Below are 25,908 nucleotides of genomic sequence, written 5' to 3' on the forward strand. Positions count from 1 at the left end.
TGGATCTTCTAAATGGTGCCCTCTCCCGCAAGCTGACAAACTATAAATGTAAGCAAGTGTCTTTGAGACATTTCGTTACATATTGTAATTTCATCTTGATTGTAAAAACACACATCATGAGCCTCATTAAAGAAAGGTAAGGCTAAATCTCATCTATTCATTTGTAACTTCCTCGGTTCTTAATCCTGATGTTCCCTTTGCGGAAGTCTATTAGCACGTTGACAGTGATGTATGAAAAAGGGTGGGCACCGGCTGGATTGTGAACAGAGCAGGATTTCTCAAGTTTTAAAGTGATCATTTTCACATTTTAACGCAATAAGTTAGCATGTTTAAACGTGATCAAATTGTACCAAACCAAGCAATGACTTGCGGTACAGGTCACTGGCGGAGCCCGATGAAGGGACAGAAAGGTACGCGTGTCTTTTGGGGTCTTATCAATGAAATCTTACTAGTTATGCAACTATGATGTTCTTCTCCAATACCGTAAAAAAAAAAATCATAATGAGGCTGAGGGTTTAAAAAAACTGGAAACCGAAAGTCAAATTTGTCACGTTTTAATGTTAAATGTTTCATGTTATCATGTTCACATAATGTGATACTGTACTTTTTGTTTTTGTTCTGTTATGGCAACAATAAGCTTCCACAAATTCTCACTCCTCGATGTGAATTTGGAGAAGCTCCTTAACATGGCGGCGTCGGAACAACTTCCGCCTCGCTGTCAAAACATCAAAGAGCTAGTTAACGTTGCAATTAAGAGAAATGAAATCCACCAAAAGACTCAACGAATGTGTTGATTCGCTTCCCACATTCTCAGCCCGAGCCAATCCGTCACCACTGAACAACCTTCTGAATACATTAGAATACATTACGGCTGATTGGCTGTGCAGGAGTCACTTGGTGACTTATGTTGTTTGTCATTGTCTGTTTCACGAGCCGCTGCAGCCTGCAGGTGATGATGCACAGGAAGAAAGCACGGCAGCATCATGCAGCTCTCTCTGGGTGAACGTTCACACTATTGCTTTCAAAAAAAAAACCACATTTTTTTCTCTACATGGCAAACATAAAGACATTTGTAATTGTGACTTCAGATTTCAGCCGGCACTACCGAATGACTGCCTGCACTTTGAGCTGAGTTAAATGCACACGACACGAATGATCGGACAAAGAGGCGCACTTGGACAGGACGAGTGGAAGGAGAGAGCTGATTGGAGGAGACAAGTGGCGGCGCAGGGCACACTAAGACAGGACACAGGTGAAACTCATAACAAAACAGAAATAGCACACACACACACACACACACACACTCCGAGCCATAGGTGTTAAACACATTTTTGTTGTTGGCCACATTGTAGAAAACATTCATATTTAACTGTCTCATCATATTACATATACACAACAAACTGATGGATAACTAGTTTTGAAATCAGAAGTCAAGGATAATAGTTTGTTCAACTGTTGTTCAAGTTACTGTCAAAGGAGGTTTGGTAACAATAAATTCTTGCAATATCAATATATTATTGATTATATTTGACAATTTGAAATGTTGGTACAGAGTTGAAGAAAAATGATGGCAGTTGTTTTTGTGGGCCGGATCTGGACCCCGAGCCTTGAGTTTGACATCTTTTGATACATTTTAGTCTTGTTATGTACCTTCAACAAAAATGTGGGACTTTATGAATATAATACTTATCTCCGGGTAGCTGCCCAAAATGGCCCAATGTTATTGCAGTCTGCAACGGAGCGCTGTTTCTAATATTGTGACCCTTCATGAAAAAATATTCTAGCACCGTTACAAACAGCGATATGTGAAATCATTTCTTGTATGACGACTACAGTTGAACTCTACGCAAATCTTTATTCTTACATGCATGGAAATGATATTCATTTGCACACAGCACAGCGTCACGTTCCAACATTTAACCTTTCGAACCCTTTTACCGATCAGATGCATATGCGTAGCTATTTATTTTCATTCTCACTAGAGATTTATATATGTGTACGTTTTGCGTCATGTCTCCTGGTCCACCCGAGATGTGACTTTAAGGTTTTGTTTCTTACATGGCACTAAACACCTGACTTCGTAGTACCTTATGTTCCTTACGCTCAGGTCGGTCTTTTGGTGAGCTACAAAAAGAAGTTAGCGGGTACTCTGGAATGCCCTATCTGTGGAAATTAGAGCGACTACCTCTGTCGAAATGTTTGCTCTGACACTCTTTTCTGATTAAGGGTTTTAAAAATGAACTTGACTTGCATGTACAGTATTTATGTAAAAGGGAAAAACCTCAAATATGAATGTAGAACGTGTCTATGTGATATGACAACTCCTTCGTAAAGCCTTACATTCCATATACTGTATGTTCCAGGTCAATTTTGGTTTGGGCCAAGAATATCCTCAGAATCATTTTTGTATTCATTCAGTTTATGAACTACATATCTTTTTTCATTGCATTCATGACCTGTGTGACATCAGTAATTGGATAATCCTTAATCCTGAATGTTTCAGAGAAAAGAAAATATATTTTCACTTGCTACATTGCAGTTCCCTGTTTTTGCAGGTCCAGAATTCACTTTTACTTGTTCGGATTTTCGAGAAGGGCGGCGCAGTGAACGACTGGTTAGCGCATCTGCCTCACAGTTCTGAGGACCGGGGTTCAATCCCCGGCCCCGCCTGTGTGGAGTTTGCACGTTCTGCCTGTGCCTGCGTGGCTTTTCTCCGGGCGCTCCGCTTTCCTCCCACATCCCGAAAACATAAGCGGAATGGAAGACGGGTGGATGGATGGATGATTTTTCGAGAAACCCCCATGCCCCCTCTGCACAGTTTCTGCAGTCAACTGTGCAAATGTGTTCTCAGGACTGTTCCAAGCTCTCTCTTGAACACCGTCACCACACTGTCTCATACAAAATGTCAACATTTTTAAATTACAGTTTCAAGATTCCCACCTTTCCCACCACTTTCCTTGATTAAGCACACACTGGTAAATGTAATCATACATTTTTCATAAACACGGGTTAAATTCGATCCAGTCCAGTACAGCCACAGTGTACGCACACTTTGGAGCACGTGTACAAAGGAATGACATTTTCATTTTCATTGTTTATTTTGGGATTCAATTTAAGGGTCTCACAATGGCATTTAGGGAATTTTGATTTGCTGTCAAATGTCAAAGTAGGTCAAATTATACCAGAAGACTATGTAATACTTAAATAATAAATATATGTGCACATTTTTTAGACTGTGTTTTTTAAAACATGTATTGAGCCATCACTTTATTGTGGTGGTGGGGTTTGTGTGTTCCAATGAACCTAGGAGCCAAGTTGTCCGGAGCTTTATGCCGCTGGCACGGTCACCCATGGCAAACAGGTCCTCGGTGAGCACGGCTCAAAAGACCCCAATGATGTATCAAAAATATTGGAAGACTTTTTCCCTTGTGGGTAACCGGGGCCCCTCTGGAGCCGGGCCTGGAGGTGGAGCTTGAAGGCAAGTGCCCAGCCGAGCGCAGCCCGAACGGGTGACGGACGTGGGCGCCCCTTCTCATGGGCTCACAACCTGGCACTAACACAGCCCCGTAGCATCACAGATGCTGGCTTTTGAACTTTGCGTCCATAACAGTCCGGATGGTTCTTTTCCTCTTTGGCCCGGCGGACACGACGTCCACAATTTCCCAAAAACAATTTGAAATGTGGACTCGTCGGACCACAGAAGACTTTCCCACTTTGCGTCCGTCCATCTTAGACGAGCTCGGCGGGCCCAGAGAAGCCGGCGGCGTTTCTGGGTGTTGTTGCTGAATGGCTTTTGCTTTGCAAAGTAGAGTTTCAAGTTGCACTTACGGATGTCGCGCCAAACTGTATTGACTGACGTTGGTTTTCTGAATTGTTCCTGAGCCCACGCGGTGATGTCCTTTACACATTGATGGCGGTTTTTGATGCAGTGCCGCCCGAGGGATCGAAGGTCACGGCCGTTCAATGTTGGTTTTCGGCCTTGCCGCTTCCATGCAGTGATATCTCCACATTCGCTGAACCTTTTGATCACATTATAGACCGTAGATGATGAAATCCCTCAATTCCTTGCAATTGTACGTTGAGGAACGTTGTCCTTAAACTGTTGGACTATTTTCTCACGTACTTGTTGACAAAGAGGTGAACCCCGCCCCATCTTTGCTTGTGAATGACTGAAGCGCCTTTTCTACCCAATCGTGGCACCCACCTGTTCCCAATGAGCCTGTTCACCTGTGGGATGTTCCAAACAGGTGTTTGATGAGCATTCCTCTTTTTTTGGAACGTGTTACAGCCATCAAATTCTATGTTAATGATTATTTGCTAAAAATAATAAACGTTTATCAGTTTGAACATGAAATATCTTCTCTTTGTCTGTCTTTGTGAGCGCCCTTCTGGTGTGCTGTGGGAAATTATAACATTTTACTTAATTGTTTTACAATAAAGATATCATTGCTCATCTATTTATGCCAGTGAGGCATAGTGACAGACAGAACGAGTAAATACTCTTCTATTAAATGGCAGGAAGTACATACAGTCATTAATGTAGCCACGTTTTGTGACATTTTTGTTTGTTGGTGTGCCGTGAGATTTTCCGATTGTAAAATCCGTGCCTTGGCTTCATAAACGTTGGAAATGACTGCTCTAACCGAAGAGTTTCCATTGGTTATTGTCTAAGGATCCTGCAGACTTTGAATCTTGAGGCGACACAATGCCGCACGGCTCCTGCGGAGTGAGGGAACCCCTCTCAGACCGTTGAGCATTCAAGAAATAGGTAAGAGATACCAGATTAGTTCTCAAGCTATTTTCAACACTTTCAATTGGTTAACAGAGCGGCGTCTTGAGATCAAAGTTGAATTCGTTCCGTGACCACGCTGGTAACTCCAAATAATCATCTTTCCCAATTGAAATCAACGGAAATGCGATTCATCCATTCCGGCTTCCCCGTCAAAAATGAAAATTATTGTAATGTGTTTTGAATGAGAAACTCGTGCTCTTTTATTGCACTTTCTAAAACAATGCAGTAGTGACATAATTCAAGAGAATGTAAACAATGGAACAGTTTTTGGTCACACTTTTTGCTTCCTTCTGGTTTGCCTTGGCCACACGGGGGTAATAGAAGAGACATACGGATATATAGGACCGTCTCCTCATTCCTCAGTAAGTCGCAGTAATACTGTATGAGTTGTTCTTTGGCGAGGATAAAGAATATGTGTGCCTGTGAGTACTGTTCGATTGTCTGTCTACATCTGTTGACATGGCACCACAGTCATGCTAAATGGAACAGAAAAAGTGGGGTCAGCAAAAGAAAGAAATCAAGTGACGTTGACCATATTTGGACATACGAGGTTTTCGCCCGACAGCGATGGCATGAAAATAAGACACTTCCACATGTGAAGTCATCAGTACTGCTCAGCAGCACTCCAGTTTCAGGGGTGGGCGGTAGCCTAGCGCCTCCGCCTTTGGGCGCATCCAAAACCTCACAACCCCCATCGACGATTGCTTTTCAATTGTGATAAAGTTCGATCCCCGCCACCAACAATTTTTGTTCTGGGTGGGGTATCACCAAAGTGGTGGGTGCCCCGAGCAAACGTCCCTCTTGCACGTCCAGTCGCAGTCATGCTCGCATTCCCAGCCCGAGCACGGGTGTCGATCCCTGAGGGCGCGGCGCTGCCTTTGGTGGGCATCTGCAGATTCATGGGAATAAGGGGGGGATCTGGGATTGACCATTCCAAACGGAGATAATCAAACTAAACGAGGTCATATTAATCACTCGAGCGTGTCTGATAGACCGAAAGCGCAAGCCGGTTGCGTTTCATCAGCCACATGACACACATTACGTCACGTGCGCTCAGCGTGTAAATGTGTTAGCGGGCAGCCTTGTGGCCAGCGAATGCCATTTACTCTTCAACCGAACACGTTTATGCTGCGGTGTGATTCAGCGTGGCATTCAGAGGATAGATTACAATCCGCGTCTTCCTCCTGTAACACGCACACAAGAACGCTGTCGCTTGTCCACAGCGGACATACGAGCTTTGGTGGGTTTCTGCATTGGGCCAGATAAAGACAAACAATGGTCCTCATAGGCAGCACGGAGCCTCCACACCCAGACTTTCTGTGACACATTCCTTCCGACAAAGCCTAAATGTATTTTGAGTGGCAGATTAAGGATATTGGTCAGAGCCCGCATTGTCAGCACAGAAAAGTGGGCTAAATGTGCGTATACGTGATAATTCGCACATCTTTATCATAGTCGGCAGACAAAAAAAGCCCTTTTCTTCTGGCTTCCGGGGAGTGCGTTTCACAGATTGTTCATTTTGGGCACCGTAATCGCATTAAGTCTTTGTCAAGCGTGACTCGTGACGGAGAAGTTCAGGGCCTTCTCCGGTTTGTGCACGTTCAAATGAAGCCATAATGCAACTTGCTGCATCGTGGGGAAAAAAGATAATGTTCCTGCTCTTCATTTTGATCGTCTCTTAAATAAACTTTATAGCAAGCGATTCCCAATATTTGTTTAGCCGAGGTGCAATCTCACGGCACACCATCAAACGAAAATTGAACAAACATTTTTTTTTTAATTGAAATAATTAGGATCGAGTCCAGGGGGGTGGGGGCGTGTAGGGGGCATCGGTTTTTCACAGTTGTTGCGCAAATGACCACTTCGTGTAATCGCCCACGTGAGCATGGCGGTGAGACCTGCAGGGTCGCGATCCTGAAGAATGGTCCCTCGCCGACCAGAATCCGAGCGGCGTTCTGATTCAGATTTCCCAGACATAAGGATGTCCACGTGCACTCGGCCCCAGGACACTCCGGGCCGCATTTCGATGGTCATGTCAATGGACTTCCGTGTCTTGGGCACTCGGGTGCAGAGATGGGCGGAGCTGTCAACCGATCACCACCTGGTGGTAAATTTGATCCGTTCTAACTTTCATTTTTTGGACTGCAGAATCAATGAAAAATCCCAAAGTGGCGAGAAACTTACTTGTGGATCCGAAATGTAACTTCCGGCCACTTCCGAATCCTCTCAGCTGCTTGATGTCCCGCCCTCTCTGAAAGGTTGTTGCTTCTTCACTCTATTTCTGTTTGCCAGTCTCGTGCCCAGTTTTTGGCAAATGAGGGATGAGCGTTTATTCATTTTATTCCGTTTCAGCAAACCTACTGAATCCCAAAGACACAGGTCAGGGCTTAACTGCTTTGAGTGTGTCGGCGAGTGCACAAGGAATGATTGACACCTCTTCAGTCACACCCTCTTTCTCTGATTGGTTGATTTTCATCAGCTTTATTTGTATTCCTCGGATTTTCCTCCCATCTTCCTCAGTGGTTTCTTGCAAATCAAATAAGAGGACAAAAAGTGTTTTTTGTTTTTGTATTTATCGCTAGCTGATTCAGACCGTCCCCTAGTGGTCAGCTGGTTGAAAATATATTCTCATTCTTCTGGTCTTCTCGCAAATATCGACTAATGTTGTTGTCGGGGAACGAAAAGTATTCATTTGTCTTTGAATGTTCAATGTAAATAAAAGGAAATACTAACTATTACTATGGTGGGGAGTTTGCATGGCCTTTAGAGATTCAGTGCTTATTTTTTTTCAAAGAAACAATTTCAATAAATGTTACGTTTCACTTGTGACACGCACAAAACATGATTCGTGATTATTTTATAATTCATGAGAACCGTCACCTTGGATATTATGCATAAATACGAGGGCTCAAAATAATGCAAAGGCCAAATAGTCCCACACGGGCACATGCATGTGTATTATATACTGCACTTTCCTATTATTATGTCCTCTCGCCAGCTATTCTGGATAATAGCCACCTTGCACAGTAGAAATGAAAAGAATGACGACAAATACTTCCCAGAGAGAAAAAAAGAAATAGTCCACCCTGTGCTCGTAGTCATTAATGCGCATGCTGTACAATGATTTCAACCATCCATGTATTTGTATCGCAATTGTCCTGTTTAAGGTCACAGGTGAGCTGGAGCGGGTACCGACCCTGAAATGGTCACAGGCCAATCACAGGGCACTTTTGACATACAGTACAACCAACCTACGGACAATGAGTTAAATTCACCGAAGAAGCGAATGGAGGAGGAATGGAGGAGGAAGCGAGAGTGCCTGGAGAAAAGCCATGCAAAAGCCATACAAGGAACATGTGCATTTCACAGAGTAAGCCCAGATTTCAACTCTCAACCTCAGAAATGGGAGTCGGATGTGCTAACCACTCTCACACCATGGCGTGCTCCACAATTATTTGGATTTCATATGTACATTGGTGCCTTGCGATACAAGTGACCCGACATACAAGTTTTTTCAAGATTTGTTTTTTGCGAAACAAGCGCTACATGGTAGCAGTGAACTCAACAAGCAGCAGTGCAGATCGTAAGCAATTCTTCCAAAAAGAGGCCTCAAGCTTTTGCATACAGGTCACATTCGGAGTTGGCTGTCAAACCGAACAAAAACCAAGATAATTACACATTGTGTATTTACAAATTGACCGAACTTCATGCTAACACATAAGGAGAAACACCTATGCTCGACAGACTAACAAATAGCATTTATAGCTATAACGCTTTAAGCGAGGGATATCTGAACACAAATGGTGCAGCATCACACGTAGACACGTAGAATATTACAATACTCATAGGCATATATTATTTATCCTCTGCTAAAAATGACCAATATTACTGCCGATTACTGAGTCACTTACAGTAGAGGAGTGAAACTCTTCTTCATTTATCTGCATTATGCCCCGAGTGGGCAAGTAATGCACACCGGAAGGAACTGCAATGAAATGAATCATGATGCATAAACTGGTTAATTCTTGACATTCCATGTAGTTATGTGATTGCTGTATGTTTTTATAAAGTACAATATTAAAAAGTGCTATTTTCCTGAACGCAAACGGGCTGGCATGGCTCTCAAGACACCACGGTACTTTGTTATTGATAACAACCACCCTGTGCAATAAAAACAAGCTAAACAACAAGAAATACTCGAATGTCGGGCAAGCTTAGCTCAGTTGGAATGACCAAGTGCGAGTAGGCAGGCCCTTCAAGCAAATGTTCGGTCCACAGATGACAACGAAACGCTTCCGTCTCCGGTTGACGTGATAGCCACGCTGCTTGTTTGTGTAAACATGGCATAGACAGATTGCTATTGGGTTGGAAAGAAGATTAGCAGTTCTTATTAACCACTATGTTGGATTAAATGGACAGTGTCAGTCATGTTTGACACGTGCGCAGTTGCCGTTGCCACAGGAATAGCTTCCCGGATTAAATCGGCTGGTCCAAATTCAAATCAGATTGACTGACATCAGTCACAGTTCATCGCAATGATTACACTCCAGCTGTTGAGCGAGGAGATGATACTAAAGCTCACGGGTTCCGCCACTCATAGGAAGTCTTGATTTTCTTTCTCTCTTTTGCCTCTCTTGAACCTCTTTTCCCATTGCTAACAGCCTAACGCCACATTTGGGTGACAAAAGATTCTCAAAGGAATTGGAATAATTGGCTCAATTGGACCTGTTATCTGATTGGAATGAAACAAACAGAACTCACCCTAACAGCTTTACCCTTAAACATTCCATCTCATCTGCAGATAGTGTTATCCACGCTTGGAGAAGAACCTATTGATTCACACACATAAACAATTTCAGTCCATAAGAAAGGGAGTCAATATGCACCTTGCGGGGACATTTAAGCATACGTTTGTAATAATGGCCTTCTTTCCTTGAATGCCTCTCCAATGTATCTCGGACTGCAGATGCTCCATGGTATGAAGCTATAGTCAAAGCAGAATGTGCAGGGACTTCTAACCGGAGCTAATAATGTGACCATACCAGTCAGTCCTCTTTTGGGTTTTCTTTCGCTCCAGAGGCATTTTGAGTCTGAAGCAGTCCTCGACGTTTCATTACAAGATTGTGGCGCAAAGTCCTGAGAACAACCAAATCAAAAGTTAGACGGAAACACGGAGGTTGATCAATTCAAACGCAAATACGACTGAAAAGGCGCGGGGGGTTTCCGAAGAATGAAAGGTTATTCATTCATCATAGTTGACATTTCCTATAGACATTTTTTTGTGGCCAAATTAAATAGAAATAACTCACCCCCCTCCATCTCCATAATTTCTGAAACAACAACAACAACAACAACAACAAAACATTACAGTAGTTCCTCGTTTACAGGGGCTTACATTCCAGAACCTCCACAATAGATGAAGTGGAGTAGAGTTTTATTTCGATTCATTTTAAAGTTTTATGCATAGTACCAATACAAAATATGCATGTGAGGTGCAGGTATTATTTTTGCCCACTTGGGGTCGCCAGGCCCATGTTCTAGACTGTAATATCTGTGACTTTTAATGTGTATGGCTCTAAAAACCCCGCGGGGCCTGGCGTGTTGAGTAATGTGGGAGTCAGCGAACGAGAGTGTAGAGTCGTCTGTTGTTGGGTCAGGATAGTAGCGGACGATGAAGTGGCTAACCGTTAGCTAGTCTGCGTGCTGAGCTAGTATATGAAAGTGCTTGTTACGTGTTTACTTTGCTACCGTTTGTACAATAAAGCGATTGAAAGTGCTGTGTCTATCCTTGACCACCTGTGAAGGGATTGCAGTTCATTCTAACTCACGGTGGCATTAAGTAGACGGACAGTTCTGCTTTGTAGTAGACACAGTATACTTTATCTTCTTTTTTTCACTGTGAAAATACAATGTGAGTCTGCAGTAACAGCCTGTGTGGAAAAAGATGATACTGCGTTTGCATATGAAATGACGGTATTTTCCTAGCAATCTTAGAACATACAACTTTGTTTTACAGTAAATGATCATCCATGTTAGATGCTTTTTTTAGCTGCACGTATAGTATAGAGCAGGATCAGAAATCCATAATATTTTGAAAAGGGAGGTCAATTTAAATGAATATAATTTCAATCACAACTGACCGTTATTAGTATCTTTCCAATGCCACATTTATTTAGTCGTACCTAACAAACTATCACAAAGGTGCAACCCTTCAGTTATTTACCCTTGAATTGTTCAATGTAAATACTGTATCACCCATTCTAATTGTGACACTCCTTTCCTTAACCCCCTTATGTAAAATGGAGATAAAACACTTAGCTCACGTAACACACTTGACTGCATGTTTGCATGTTGAATAGAGAGAGGTGAAATAAGTCGTGCGTGTGTATGGCCTACGGGACCCACAGCATATGAAATAAGGTGGGAATGAAGAGAACATTTCAAAATAGAAATGTCTGCCCCCTTTTAGCCCATTGTGTCGCTGCTGGGTCCAATATACCCTGTATAAGAAGGTGTTTTCAATTTGAACAATAATAATAAAAAGGAAGAAAAAATAAGACCAGCAGATGATATTTCATCCTTTTTAATCTTTTTGAAATATATTTTTAATGATTAAAAAAAGAACAAAAAAATAGACCAGGAGATGAGATTTTCATCCTTTTTTTCTTTTTTTAAAAATACTTTTTCTAGATTTTGCAAACTGGGTCAACTTTACATGTTGGTGTTTGCTGCCACCTAGCTGTATTAGTAAGTTGATGAAGAAAAAAAATAAATAATAATTAAAAAAAAAATATATATATATATATATATATATATATATATACTGTACATACATACTGGCATCGTGTGTTATCCTAACCCTTCAACCTCTAAAGAAACCAAAAGGCCACACATACTGAAAATCTATGGGTTTAATCTGAGGTAGAAAGTGTTTTATTTATTTATGTATTTATTGCTTTATTTCCGTAAATATCAACTACACTCACACATCATACCCAACAAAGTCATTCCTGTGCTTCATCCTGATTCATCTTCAGCCGCACAGCCTCCGCACACGTCTTCATCTCTGCAGACGGGCGCTGCCTCTGCTCCTCATCCAGCCTCTTGTAGTTGTAGTAATGCATGATGAAGAAAAATAGGCCTGGCACCAGCATCAACACACCACACGCGTAGTACATGTACTTGTAGTCTCCAAAAATATCTACCAGCGCTCCTGAAAGACCAAAATAAACTCATCACAATTGTTATCACGTCAATCTGATGTGCTCACTTATTTAGTTCCAAACCTGAAAGCGGAGGACCGAGAAGCACCGGGCCGCACTCGATAATGGTGACAAGTCCGACTGCGGTGGAGAAGCGATGCGCTCCCACGAGGTCCATCAACACTTCGAAAAGCAAAGAACACACCATCCCGAACGACATCCCGAAAAACACGGCATAAACGACAAGGCCAACGTATCCAGAGGCCAGAGGGCACAAAAGGTGGCACACTCCATTGGAGGAAACGGCAAAACTGAATAAATACTGGATTTTGGGCCGGATCCACTTTGTATTGCCGATGAAGCCGATTGTTGGTCTAACAAACATGTCCACGAGAGCAAAGATGGACAGCAAGAACGCTGCTGAATATTCATCAACCCCCAGATGTTTGGCGTAGGGGGCTAGAAAAACTACAGGTCCAAAAAAACCAAATAACATGACCACGTTGCCGATGAGGTAAATGAGGAATCCCCTGTGTTTGAAGAGCGAAACATCTATAAACCTATGCACGCAGTCCTTTTTAGTACTCTCATTTTGGATTTCTACAGCTTGGTTATCTGCGGGGGGCTCGTCTGCTCCATTACTCTCGCGTGGCTCACTTTTGAGTTGAGTTTGGACTTTTTTGTCGGCGGGCCTCATCAGAGAACCAGCAACACAGCAGTTCAAAACGAGGCCTCCGAGGATCAGGAAGCTTCCTCTCCAGCCGAAAGAATCAAAGAGAAACTGATTGAGCGGAGCAAGAGTGAAGAGAACCACTGGACTTCCTGTCATCGCCAGCCCGTTTGCCAGCGGCCTCTTCACGTGGAAGTAGGTGCCGATGATGGTCAGGGCAGGCTGCAGATTGAAGGCTAGGCCGAAACCTGATGAAATTGTACAAGAGAGGCGTCATCATATCAGAAATAATACAGCAGATTGGGCATCATGGTCACTTAAGCAATGAGAGAAATAATAATGACATCTTTTCCCACCCATTACGACCACTCTATGATTTTTAATGACCATTAGTTGTCCAATATTGTACACGACAAAAAAACTACATTGTGAAGATTTCTACGATAATGTTGCATTGAAGAGCGCTGCCGTAACACAGATTCATTGTTTTATAAATCACGTATGATACATACAGGGAAGGGTACATTTAAAAAAAACAATTTGCAGTATTAGCTGAAATCACCTCAGCTTTCATTTTGACGCAAGATTATAAAACATTAGTGTCTTAGATAAGGACTTCCCTTCTTTGCATTACTTATAGTTAGCAAACCAAATTTGTTGTTGGTTGGACTAAGGACATGCGACTTTTGTCACAAAATGCTGACATTTTCGAACACAACGGAGAGATGAGTGAAGTGTTGCGCATATGAACAACTTTTCACACATTGTATAGTCCTTAAAATGAACAAGGTGTTTGTTTACGCAATGTCTGTGTGAAGCTTTTGAAAAATTCTTCCCAAAACTTCAGCTCCCAGCTCCGTTTTTATTGGACGATAGATTCATGCTTGTTCTTACACAATTGTAATTTCCATCCATCCATCCATCAATCCATTTTCTAGCGCTTATCCGAGATCGGGTCGCGGGGGCAGTAGCTTTAGCAGGGACGCCCAGACTTCCCTCTCCAGGTCTTCCGGGGGGATCCCGAGGCGTTCCCGGGCCGGCCGAAGGATGTAGTCTCTCCAACGTGTCCCAGAACACCTCACCTGGGAGGCGTCCGGGAGTCATCCGAATCAGATGCCCCAGCCACCTCACTGTGAAGGAGGCAAACCTCCATTCCCTCAAGCTCTCCCTCTCGCATGACCGTTCCCACTTGCATTATATATTTTTGGCTCAGAACACCCCCATGACTGCCCTTTATAGATTCCGGTGCCGATGACAACTTCATTCACGAAGCAAGAATTCACCAGCTCCAGATCCCTCTCCAACCACTTCCGTCCCTGAAGAAAGTCGCAGCCATGGATGGCCGAATCATCTCCCCCGTGAGCCCGCCAAACAGTGCCATTCACCTTGCTCATTTCGGGTAATCACCTTGAAAACATCTCACTTTTAGTCATGAGGTGGATTTTTTTCGCCTGTGGTTCTGAGTCGACGGTCCCCCGGGAGAACACCGGCTTCCGTTGGGCACGAATCAATGAAGACTACGAGACACTTGGCTTTTGGGCTAATTCGATTTATTGAACAAGCCTTGGTGTCGTAGCAGCTGCTTACAAAGCCAGGACAACGAAAAAGCCCCCGAAACGCCTGGATGCCAGTTTATAAAGGTATAAGTATCTGGGCGTGGAATTAGCCCAGCCCCTGGGTTTACCCGGAAGGTGGTCGCTCCACATGACCATATTTGGAGGGTTCTGACGGCCACAAGGTGACACTGTGCCGTGAAATAGCCACACCCGCCTGCTGGCGTGTAACAAACTGGCCTGGTGCACAAACGCTACTCTTATCTCATTAGATGCAAATCAGGCCTCTTTGAAGACTCGAAACCTCTGCTGTAAACCAAAGACAGGTTGTTGTCTGAAAACCCTCATAAACGTGCAAATGGTTGTAGGAATTCCTTTGGTGTAGAAATACAAAGAAAAGATGGTTGGCTTCAATACTGATCTCAAAGCATTTGGTCCTCTCAAAGGAACTATTTAAATATACTACAGTTATTACTTCTCCTGAGACCCCATTATTCCTCGCTATTCCCTGGCGTAAACGTCATGACGCTGCCAAAGACTGGGCACGTTTAGCCATAACAGGATGGAGCCCTCATTGGCACTCACACTGCCTGCGTTCCGCGGTACCACCCGAAATGCGAATTCCACCTCTCCTCCGTACATTATTGCCAAAGGTCAATTGCAACCGGACCCCGCCAAAATCCAAGCAATCGTAGACTGGCCGATTCCCACCGCCCGGAACATGCTGCAACTTTTCCTTTCATTACTAACCAACTTCTGTCGCCGCTTCCTCCGCAATTACAGCAAGGTCGCACTTCGCCTCACATCCACCAAGTCTCCTTTTCAGCATCCCAAGCTTTCGAGCAACTCAAAAGCATTTCTACCAGTGCTCCCATCCTACGCCACCCCGACCCCTCCCTCCGGTTTGTGGTCGAGGTTTGTGCCCCCCTCAGACACAGGGGCAGGGGGCTGTCCTCTCGCAGCGGGACCCCACTACCCCGAAACTCCACCCCTGTGCTTTTTTCCATATTTTAATGACATATCATATAGTATACTGTATATCGTTTTCAGAGTGTACGTTGTCTCTCTCCTAAAGTCAGCAGGAATGTGCTCCAGCTCACCTGTGACCCAAATGAGGACAAGTGCGGTAGAAAATGGATGGATGGAAACATTTTAAATGGGAGTCGTGAGCTGAAAAGTTTCAGGAAACTCTGCTTCAGAATGACTTGGCATGGCTATGAAAAGTCCAAAAGTCTGTATAGAAATCAACATACATTAACAGAGATACATATATAGTGTACCTATAGAATATTGTCCAAAACAGCGACACACTCCTTAACAGCTAAGCCCTGAAGCAAACTTTCTATAAGTGACATTTGTGTCGGCTTAGAAAGGTTCAATTACCTCCAATTACTCCAACGCAGAGATACAGATGGACAATAGTTGTTCCAAAAGAGGCGAGCACCATGGCAGAGGAAACCATGAGCCCGCCAACTATGACCACAGGTCTGCTGCCATAGCGATTCACAAGAATGCTACTCACAGGCCCTGCGCAGGAGAGAGCAGTCACATTGCAAACTTAAGTACATCGAAATGTGTCGCATTCCGACTGACCTGCTGCATACATAGAGGCAAGCATGGCAGAGGACACCCAGGCAATCTGGCTGTAGGAAATGGAGAAATATTCCTGGATCTCCTTGTAGTAGATGGTGAGCGACTTGGGAAAGGCGTAGGCGAATCCTATGGAGATGAAGGAGGCGAAGACCACGGCCCAACCCCAGCCTCCGTCCGGCGGAACGTAGCCCAGATTGCTCGCTGCTTTGGCCGGCATGTCGGATGGAACGGCTGAACGGAAGACCATCGACAGATTCGAGCCTCCTACTTACATGCCAAGCAAAGGTTATGTATGACTGAAAGTGCGATGGACGGGCAACACCTCTGCACAAAACCTACGAGTGTATTGAAGTGCGTTGTCGGGTGTGAGTGCGACTGGCTAACCCTCAGAGGGGTCCCGCTGAAAGGCTTCTGATCTCATCACGTGTGCTTGTACAATAAATACAAGTAAGGGGGCAGGAAGGTGTGGGGGGGGGGGGGAGCCCAGCTTGAGACTGGGAACTTGTTTTTGAAATGGAGCCCTCCAAACGTCTTGATATATGTACAAGCAAAACCTTTGTTTTTACAGCCATTTTTCATGAGATCAACTCAAACGTCTAAGATCGATTTCCTCTCAAATATTAACACTCAAATGTTCAGTTTGACTCTTTTCGTAAGTATTCAATCTTTAAGCTGGAAAATGAGTTTAAAATGATCAACTGTTTTGGGATGAGTTTTGTGGTGTATTTATGGTTTCAACTATGAATAGAGACGATTACAAACCTTTTTTTTTGTATAAAGGAGGAGCGTCAGTTACTCGCTTTTTCGCTATCTGGAGTGGGGCTTGGTTTTCGTCCAATGTGACTTGATGAAAGGTTTCGATCCTTTCGCGGAGTTCATACAGCAAACTCGATACAAATCACTGTAATGTTTCTAAGTACGCGGCAGCTCCAGTTTAGTCTCGAATCTATATTTATATTGATTTTTATTTTTGAAAGGGAAAACAACAAACGTGACCTTAGTTGGCGATGAACCGAAAGTTAAAAATGTTGAAATACATTTGTTTTCACCTCGAGCACGAGAGTCTCCCTGGCGACTCCCCACCCTTTCACTGCTATACACTATTGTTTTTAGTTTTTAGTTTCACAATGCCTGCATATTTCATAACATCCATTAGATCTGTTGACATGAACCGAGAGGAAGGCGTTTCATTTTTCTACTAAGAGAGGCGGATGAAAGAAACCTTGCGGAAATAACGTACATTTCTTGAAAGGCGGCTTATTGTCCAACTTCCCATGGTCGGGGTCGGGGTCGGGGTCGGGGTCGGGGTCGGGGGGGCCTCGGCCCAATGTCTCAGCTGTCCAAACAGAGCTGCTTCTGTGGAACATTTTTACCTTGAGCAATTGATTGTGGTCGGCATCATTTATTTGCAAGTATTTATTGTTGTCACATTACACGTGGTGAATAGGCAGCCCCTGCGGACGAGCTATTCATTCGAATAAAAAGGCGTCGACTGCATGTGGCTCCGTTTGTGTTGCACTGCACTCAGCCGCAGGAATGGAGAAAACACATTTTTTTCCTCTTGCCATAAAGACATCAAAATGATTCATTTATTTATTTACTTAATTATTATTCGAATTATTCGTATTATTATTAGAACAACGGTTTGGCTACAGCGATGATTTGAAAATCAATCCATATTTTATATAAAATATAATTTGGGTCAAATCGGAGCCCGTTTTTAGCTTCTGACAGCAATTTTGAAGAGAGTACTGTAAATGTCATTCTTTTACCCTGAAATTTCAGTACGCTTTTCTTAAGTGACCCAAAATACGCAAAATTTACAACATTTCAAAATGTCATTTTTCTTGTACACGAGCGATTGACTTTGTATACAGTGTGGCTGTTCTGGGTCAAATTTGACCCATATCTGCTCAAATGGATTTTAGATTTGCCAGTGTGCATTAAATGGGAATTGGGAATCTTGAAAGTGGGAAACTGTACATGCTGTAAAGATGTGCATTTTTTTCCACGGGACAGTGGTTGAAGTAAGATCGTGTTTTTCCTGCAGAAACATGCACGTGTTGATTTTTGAAGGGTAATGGGGGAATCTGGAAACTGTAAAAGAGTCCTCGTCATGTACTGTATATGTGTATTTGTATGGGACAGTAAGGACGGTGTTCATGGGGGACTTCGTAACAGTCCGGGGAACTGTTTAACTTCCGACCTACCACATTTACTTCGGTTCCCACAGAATCATGTACCTGTCGAAATCTCGAAACGGTGAACGAGTAAAACAGAGTTGTACATCCTTCGACCAATATACTCACTATTTCTCCTGTGGACGTGTCCAACCCATCCAAATCCGCTCTCTCCAACTTTGTCTCCAAAACATCGAACCTCGGCTGTCCCTCCGATGAGCTCATTTCTAATTGGATCCAACCCGGTCACTCCGAGAGCGAACCTCAACATCTTCATGTCCGCCACCTCCAGCTCTGCTTCCTGTCGTCTCTTCAGTGCCACTGTCTCTAATCCGTCCATCATGGCTGGCCTCACCACTTTTTTATAAACTTTGCCCTTCATCCTAGCAGAGACTCTTCTGTCACATAACACACCTGACACCTTCCTCCACCCGTTCCAACCTGCTTCTTCACTTCCTGACCACACTCACCATTGCTCTGGACGGTTGACCCCAAGTATTTCAAGTCCTCTACCCTTGCCATCTCTTCTCCCTGTAGCCTCATTCATTGTGTGGCTCATCAACTTTATTCCTCTCTAGTTGCCACAGCTCTGCACATCACCTTTGTTCTTAAAAATGGGCACCAGGACACTTTTCGTCCATTCCTCAGGCATCTTCTCACGCGCTAGAATCTATTGAACAAGCTGGTCAAAAACTCCACAGCCACCTCTCCTAGATGCTTCCATACCTCCACAGGAATGTCATCAGGACCGACTGCCCTTTCCATTTTTCATCGTCTTGAATGCCTTTCTAACTTCCCCCTTACTAATCATTGCCACTTCCTGGTCCACCACACTTGCCTCTCCTACTCTCCCTTCTCTCTCATTTTCCTCATTCATCAACTCCTCGAAGTATTCTTTCCATCTACCTAGCACACTGCTGGCACCAGTCAACATATTTCCATCTCTATCCTTAATCACCCTAACCTGCTGCACATCCTTCCCATCTCTATCCCTCTGTCTGGCCAGCCTGTATAGATCCTTTTCTCCTTCTTTAGTGTCCAACCTGCCATACATGTCATCATATGCCTATTGTTTGGCCTCTACCTTTGCCCTGTGTCGCATCTCAATGTTTTCCTTTCGCCTCTCCTCGGTCCTCTCGGTGTCCCACTTCTTCTTAGCTAACCGTTTTCCTTGTATGATTTCCTGTACTGTGAGGTTAGGGTTATGGTTCTCCTTTCCTGCCAGAAGATACACCAAGTACTCTCATGCCTCCCTCTCTGATCAACTTGCCTGGAGTGGTCCAGTCTTCTTGAAGCTCCTCCTATCCACCGAGAGCCTGTCTCACCTCTTCCCGAAAAGCTGCACAAAAACTCGTTCTGTCTCAGCTTCCACCACATGGTTCTCTGCTCTGCCTTTGTCTTCCTAATCTTCCTCCCCACCACCAGAGTCATCTTACACACCACCATCCTATGCTGTCTAGCCACACTCTCCCCTACCACAACCTTACAGTCGGTAACCTCCTTCAGATGACATCGTCTGCACAAGATGTAATCCACCTGCGTGCTTCTACCTCCGCTCTTGTAGGTCACCCTATGTTCGTGCCTCTTCTGGAAAAAAGTGTTCACTACAGCCATTTGCATCCTTGTTGCAAAGTCTACCACCATCTGTCCCTCCAAGTTCCTTTCCTGGATGCCGTACTTACCCATCACTTCTTCATCACCCGTATTTCCTTCACCAACATGTCCATTACAATCTGCACCAATCGCAACTCTCTCTCTGTCTGGGATGCTCAGAATTACTTCGTCTAGCTCCTTCCAGAATTTCTCTTTCACCTCTAGGTCGCATCCGACCTGTGGGGCATAGCCACTAATCACACAATTTCAAGTTTCGGCCTCATCTCTCGATCTGATACTCTTTTCACTTCCAAGACATTCTTAGCCAACTCTTCTTTTAAAATAACCAGTGCAAACCGGCCTACAGTTTGCACTGGCTTGTGCCCCCCATAGTGCTGCATTCTCTGAAACATTGATTAAGGGTTCATAATCCAATGATCAATGTCAGGCAGGCTATTAACACATTTAAAAAAATCTGTACTTGATATACTGTCGATTATATTCAGATAATTATTAAGATATTCTTAGCCCATGTCAGAATTGACCCCAAACTTGCTTGGAAAAGGCAGGTTTTTGTATGTAGTCTGAGAAAACCTAAGCAAGCAAGGTTATAACCTGCAAACCCCACACAGGAAGATCAGAGCTGACATTTCAACCCCAAACCTCAGAACTGTGGAGCAAACCACATGCTGCCAGAGAGTTCATCAATTCTGTTAAAATAAAAAAGAAAGCAATTATAAGTTTCACCCATTTCAAGGGCTGCAAACTTTGTATGTTTCAAATGTAACAATCCATGTAATTAAAAGTCAGCAAAGTTCTTAACAGACATTATTCGCCGATAGACTGGAAATGGGAATTACGTCATGCGCAAACGGAAAACATATTTACACACTTCGCACAAAACTGGTTAATCAGCAGGAAACTTGATTAGATATTCTTTTCCATTTTAATATCCTGCAGCTCCAAATTATGTGCACAGTTTTGAATTCAGTTGCCTTTTATCTCTTACAAGGTATCACGTTGACTTGTGATAAAGATCCATAATCATAACTTACTTATTTAATGTAGTAATTTGTAATTAACTTGGGCAAAATACTCCAATTTTCACAGCCTCCTTGGGCCTTTCAACAGTCAGTACCCTTTGGGACCCATCCATGCTAAAAATCAAACAAACAAAAAAACGACAGTATATACAACGTCCCAATTCCAATCAAGTTGGGACGTTGTGTTAAACAGAAATCAAAAGAGAATACAATGATTGGCAAATCATGTTCCACCTATGTTCAATTGAATACACTACAAAGACAAGATATTTCATCTTCAAACTGATAAAACTTGATTGTTTTGAGCAAATAATCATGAACTTAGAATTTGACGGCTGCAACACGTTCCAAACAAGCTGGCACAGGCTCACGTTTACCGCTGTGTTTGTGACATCACCTTTTCTTTGAACAACATTCAATAAACGTTCGGGAACTGACGACACGAATTGTTGACGCTTTGGAGGTGGAATTCTTTCCCATTCTTGCTCGATGTACAGCTTCAGCTGCTCAACAGTCTCCGTTGTCGGACCACACAACACGTTTCCACTTTGCGTCGGTGCATCTCAGACGAGCTCGGCGGGCCCAGAGAAGCCGGCGGCGTTTCTGGGTGTTGTTGATAAAGGGCTTTTGCTTTTCATAGTAGAGTTTCAAGTTGCACTTAACAGATGTAGCGCCGAACTGTATTTACTGACATTGGTTTTCTGGGATGTTCCTGAGCCCATGCGGTGATGTCCTTTACACATTGATGTCGGTTTTTGATGCGGTGCCGCCTGATGGATCGAAGGTCACGGGCATTCAATGTTGGTTTTTGGCCTTGCCGCTTACATGCAGCGATTTCTCCAGATTCTCTGAACCTTTTGACGACATTATGGACCGCAGATGATGAAATCCCTCAATTCCTTGCAATTGTTCGTTGAGGAACATTGTCCTTAAACTGTTGGACTATTTTCTCACGCACTCGTTCACAAAGAGGTGAACCTCGCCCCATCTTTGCTCGTGAACGACTGAGCAATTCCGGGAAGCTCCTTTTCTAGCCAATCACGGCACCCACCTGTTCCCAATGAGCCTGTTCGCCTGTGGGATGTTCCAAACACGTGTTTGATGAGCATTCCTCAACTTTCTCACTTTGTCTTTTTTGCCACCCACCTGTCCCATCTTTTTTTGGAACGTGTTGCAGCCATCAAATTCTAAGTGCATGATTATTTGCTCAAAACAATCAAGTTAATCCGTATCCAACATGAAATATCTTGCCTTTGTAGTGTACGTAATGATTTGCAAATCATTGTATTCTGTTTTTATTTATGTTTAACACAATGTCCCAACTTCATTGGAATTGGGCTTGTAAATATGTTCTTGTCAATTTGGTCCACTCTGTTAATTACTATCTTGTTGAACTGACTTATTACTTTATATCATTAGTGTTTAGCATAATCCAATTGTGTGGAACTGGCGGAACGAGTCTATATTGGCTGTTTCTTTTCTTTTCTTTTCTTTTTTACTGTCCACTTTTGATCGTAATATACGGAAGTGAGTCAAATAAGGGCCAGTATCACAGGTCAGATCAGTAGTAACAATTCCAGATTTCTATACTTTCTACTCCTTACTTTTGTTAAAACGAGCTTGTTCCTTTTTTTTTTTTTTAAAGCAACCCATTCAGTGCAGTGCAGTGTAGTGTAGTGTAGTGAGGATGGCAATGACCTCTACAGTACATCGGAGATAGCAAGCAGCCCCAACATCAACATAGGGCACAACATAGAGTAGAACAGCAGTTTCTTTGAGCCCAAAGTCAGCAGTTCTTTCGCATCTGAAAAAGAAGGGGCATTCCTTTGACGACGATTTATCCCCAATTATGGATATGGTGGATTGCTGGTTCGAAAGAGGAGCGAAAGCAGCCATCTGTTTCCAACGAGGAAGGCCCTCTCCAAACAGAGGAGGCGCTTTGCACATAATGTCCTGACATCCACATGTTTTGACGTGCTTTAGTTTTCGGGTGAGCTCTGCCGCATCCAATATGAAGGCTATCGGGGGACCAAGTCAACCCATAGACATAATTACGAGATGCCTCACCATCGAGTCGGGTCATACGTCAAGGCGTCCGCCGTTTTGCTGCAGTCATTTCCCAAGACTTAAGCGAAGATGCCCAATCGCTGTCCTGCTTAGAGTTAGACAATTTTTCAAGCAAGGAATTGTGTTTCGCCCGTACAGCATTAGCTTAAGAGAGTCAATTGTGGAAAATGCTATCTATTCCCTTGCTCCAGCTAGCCCCCACAGCAACAATGGTGAAATATATTCATTTTAAGTAGTGGGGTAGTTTTGCTGCAGTTGTTGAAATATGAGATTTTATAAGGAATCAGTCGCAGTGATTGAAGTTGGTTATGGTACTAACTTCTGAACGTTGTCATAGCAGCTGAACATTCCATTCGTCAGTTAGAACAAGAGCAAGGCCCGTCTTAACCAGTTTATCTGTGCAGACATTGGATCAGATCAAGTATGGCATGGACTACCACCATTTTGGGTTCATGTCAGGGGTTCGTTTTTGTTTTACACAAACTAATATTCCATTCCAGTTAGAACAATGAAACTTCCAAAGGACAATTCAGGGAAGAGGCTGCGCAAAACAGTGCTTTTCCAAGGTTTTTCAATTGGTTCAATCAAGCGGTAACATGGAAACAACAGCAGCCCTCAGCCTGGTGTCGAGGCGAGTTTTTATTTACAGTCGACAGATCACACAGATCGGTTTCTGGCGTAATGCTGCGATAGCATGCAAGTCAAGCCCGGAGGTCACTGTGGGTCAAATAGCGTGTAAAATTAACCAAGTTATGTCATTAGACAGCTGTAACCTTCGTGGTAAAAAGCCTTTATTTTGCAACTCCCTTAAGCCGTTTCTTTTGTGTGCGTTTTTAAATCAGTTAGAAAAGGTAACGTACGTTGTCGCAAGTGTTGATTGATGTCATTAATGTAGCAATACAACTAGAAAGATGATCACAAAGCACTCATCACACTATTATCTCAACAGCGTCACCTTGAAAATCCGAGATCAGGACCTCCTGGCAGCAGATTGTCCCCATGAAGTGAAGCGTCAACTTGGCTGGCTTGCGCAAAGTGGACACTCGATATATTTGACTTTACTTTGAAATGTCAGTCATGCAACATGTCCCTTCCACTGCAAGTGGAGGACCACCTGCTAGCAGTATTCATCCCAGACAATACACAAAGCTCGTCACTTCATCAGGCACAGTCACAAGTCGTGGGAAATAATTAGCACTCAGTACTCACACACAAAGTTCAGTTTCCAAAGGGAGTTGAAATATTTTAGCAATTCAATGCTATTCCACATTCTGAGCAACCAGCAGTCGAAACCAATTTAGAGTGTAAGTCATAATAGGGTGATTCTGTTGAGGATGATCTTTTGCTGTTTATTTTGGCACATGACGTGACACGGAACTATCCCTTTTAGGGAACCGTTTTTTTCTTCTCTGCTTCGGGTGCTGTATGTTGGACTTTGTCTAATATGTGTGACGGAGATCCGGTTCCTCCAGTTTCTGCAGAGAAAGCAGCCCGACAAAGTCGACTTTGTTGATATCTCGCTTCCGGGCTTCAACGGAGCCAAATTGGGACGTTGTGTTAAACAGAAATCCAAACAGAATACAATGATTGGCAAATCATGTTCCACCTATGTTCAATTGAATACACTACAAAGACAAGATATTTCATCTTCAAACTGATAAAACTTGATTGTTTTGAGCAAATAATCATGAACTTAGAATTTGATGGCTGCAACACGTTCCAAAAAAGCTGGCACAGGCTCACGTTTACCGCTGTGTTTGTTACATCACCTTTTCTTTGAACAACATTCAATAAACGTTCGGGAACTGACGACACGAATTGTTGAAGCTTTGTCGGTGGAATTCTTTCCCATTCTTGCTCGATGTACAGCTTCAGCTGCTCAACAGTCTCCGTTGTCGGACCACACAACACGTTTCCACTTTGCGTCGGCGCATCTCAGACGAGCTCGGCGGGCCCAGAGAAGCCGGCGGCGCTTCTGGGTGTTGTTGACAAATGGCTTTTGCTTTGCATAGTGGAGTTTCAAGTTGCACTTACGGACTTTTTTGACATTGTTTGTTGTATGTTGACAGTTTAAACAATTAATATAGGTGTGTGTTTGTATATATATATATATTTTTATTTTTTTTTTATTTTTTTTTTATTTTTATTTTTTTATTTTTTTTTGAATTATTTTATTTTTGTCATGAACATGGTTAGGGCGACGGCGAGGAACGCAAGGCAAGAACATGGTGGACCCAATTGCAGGGAAGCAGGGAGGCAAGGCAGGAGTGCGGGAATCTCAAAATAATAATATTTAATCACAATGATAAAACAACAGGCGACTATGACAAAAACAACAGGCGACTATGACATGACAAGACATGTGACAACGACAATGAACCGACGAGAACTGAAAGAAACCAGGGAACTAAATACAAACAAATTGACGAGACAACGAGGAACACCTGGACAAGACGAGTGGCTAGAGAGAGCTGATTGGTCAACACAAAGTAGACGAGAACAGGTGGACACAACAACCTAATGAGCACACGACAAACATGGAACACAGGAAAACATGGAACAAAACTAAACACAACCCAAACCAAAACACAGACCATGACAATTTTACTTTTCACCGTCGTCTCTTGAAATTGACAAAAAGTTATTTTTTTAGTTAGAAGAATTCATTTGCTTGGAATAACAGAGAACATTGAAAATATGTGTTCATTGTTACAGAAAATCCTTGTCTTTTATAAATCACGTGTTTGATACGGACTCTTTACTTAATAGCTATATTGTGTACAGTGCAGTCCTGACATAGCAGCATTAATGCTTAGGTCTCTTCTTCTAATGTCTTCTTTGATCCGCAGGCCGATCGGGGCGAGGTATTCTGTTTTATGAATGGCAACGTATGTACAGTGGACAGTCAAGTATTTAGCGTATGTCGCTGAACAAAGATACATCAATGATTGTTTTTGGACCAATCAAGTGACATTGGATCCTAGCACAGCGGTTGCTGATCACGATTCTGTCTTCACCGGATGTAAACTGTCGCTGTTAAACCGCCGGTTAGCTTTCTGGAGTGATTCCACGTAGCTATTTACAAAACAAAAGGTAGAGTGAAAATCATTTCTGGAGGTATACTGTAATCGAAGAATGTTCACTAATGCCCACCAGATGTCATTACAGGACCTCATCTAGATTGTGTATAAATAATGAATCATGCACTCCAGTCA

The 25,908-nt window shown here is 43.2% G+C and overlaps 1 protein-coding gene and 1 long non-coding RNA gene across 7 annotated transcripts; both read right to left on the minus strand.

The window, feature by feature from the left end:
• Positions 1–6,453: 6,453 nt before the first annotated feature.
• Positions 6,454–7,290, minus strand: LOC133481132 (uncharacterized). The gene is made up of 2 exons (XR_009789527.1): positions 6,977–7,290; positions 6,454–6,893 (listed from the first exon to the last, which is right to left on the minus strand). It is a non-coding gene; the product is annotated as an uncharacterized LOC133481132 (long non-coding RNA).
• Positions 7,291–11,597: 4,307 nt separating this feature from the next.
• On the minus strand, positions 11,598–24,655 carry LOC133477896 (monocarboxylate transporter 2-like). Of its 6 annotated transcripts, none has more exons than XM_061773263.1 (5): positions 24,463–24,655; positions 15,811–21,700; positions 15,601–15,744; positions 12,079–12,912; positions 11,598–12,005 (listed from the first exon to the last, which is right to left on the minus strand). In XM_061773263.1, the coding sequence occupies exons 2-5, from the start codon at positions 16,055–16,057 to the stop codon at positions 11,797–11,799; spliced, it is 1,434 nt and encodes a 477-aa protein (XP_061629247.1). In that variant the 5' UTR covers positions 16,058–21,700; positions 24,463–24,655; the 3' UTR covers positions 11,598–11,796. The 6 variants fall into 6 exon arrangements, with proteins under 6 accessions (XP_061629247.1, XP_061629232.1, XP_061629241.1 ...); XM_061773248.1 differs by lacking the exon at positions 24,463–24,655 and adding an exon at positions 23,903–24,338 and having other exon boundaries at positions 15,811–16,041; XM_061773257.1 differs by lacking the exon at positions 24,463–24,655 and adding an exon at positions 23,649–23,878 and having other exon boundaries at positions 15,811–16,041.
• Positions 24,656–25,908: the final 1,253 nt, after the last annotated feature.

This window comes from Phyllopteryx taeniolatus, chromosome 1, assembly GCF_024500385.1.
Source record: "Phyllopteryx taeniolatus isolate TA_2022b chromosome 1, UOR_Ptae_1.2, whole genome shotgun sequence".
NCBI classification, from domain to species: Eukaryota; Metazoa; Chordata; class Actinopteri; order Syngnathiformes; family Syngnathidae; genus Phyllopteryx; species Phyllopteryx taeniolatus.

Coding starts and splice junctions, on each gene's coding strand:
- LOC133477896 (XM_061773242.1), bottom strand. CDS start 23,694: ATGGGGACAATCTGCTGCCAGGAGGTCCTGATCTCGGATTTTCAAG. Junction 16,075..23,648: donor CCTGATCTCGGATTTTCAAG/GTGACGCTGTTG, acceptor GCATGTAAGTAG/GAGGCTCGAATCTGTCGATG. Junction 12,006..12,078: donor TCTCGGTCCTCCGCTTTCAG/GTTTGGAACTAA, acceptor TTGGTCTTTCAG/GAGCGCTGGTAGATATTTTT.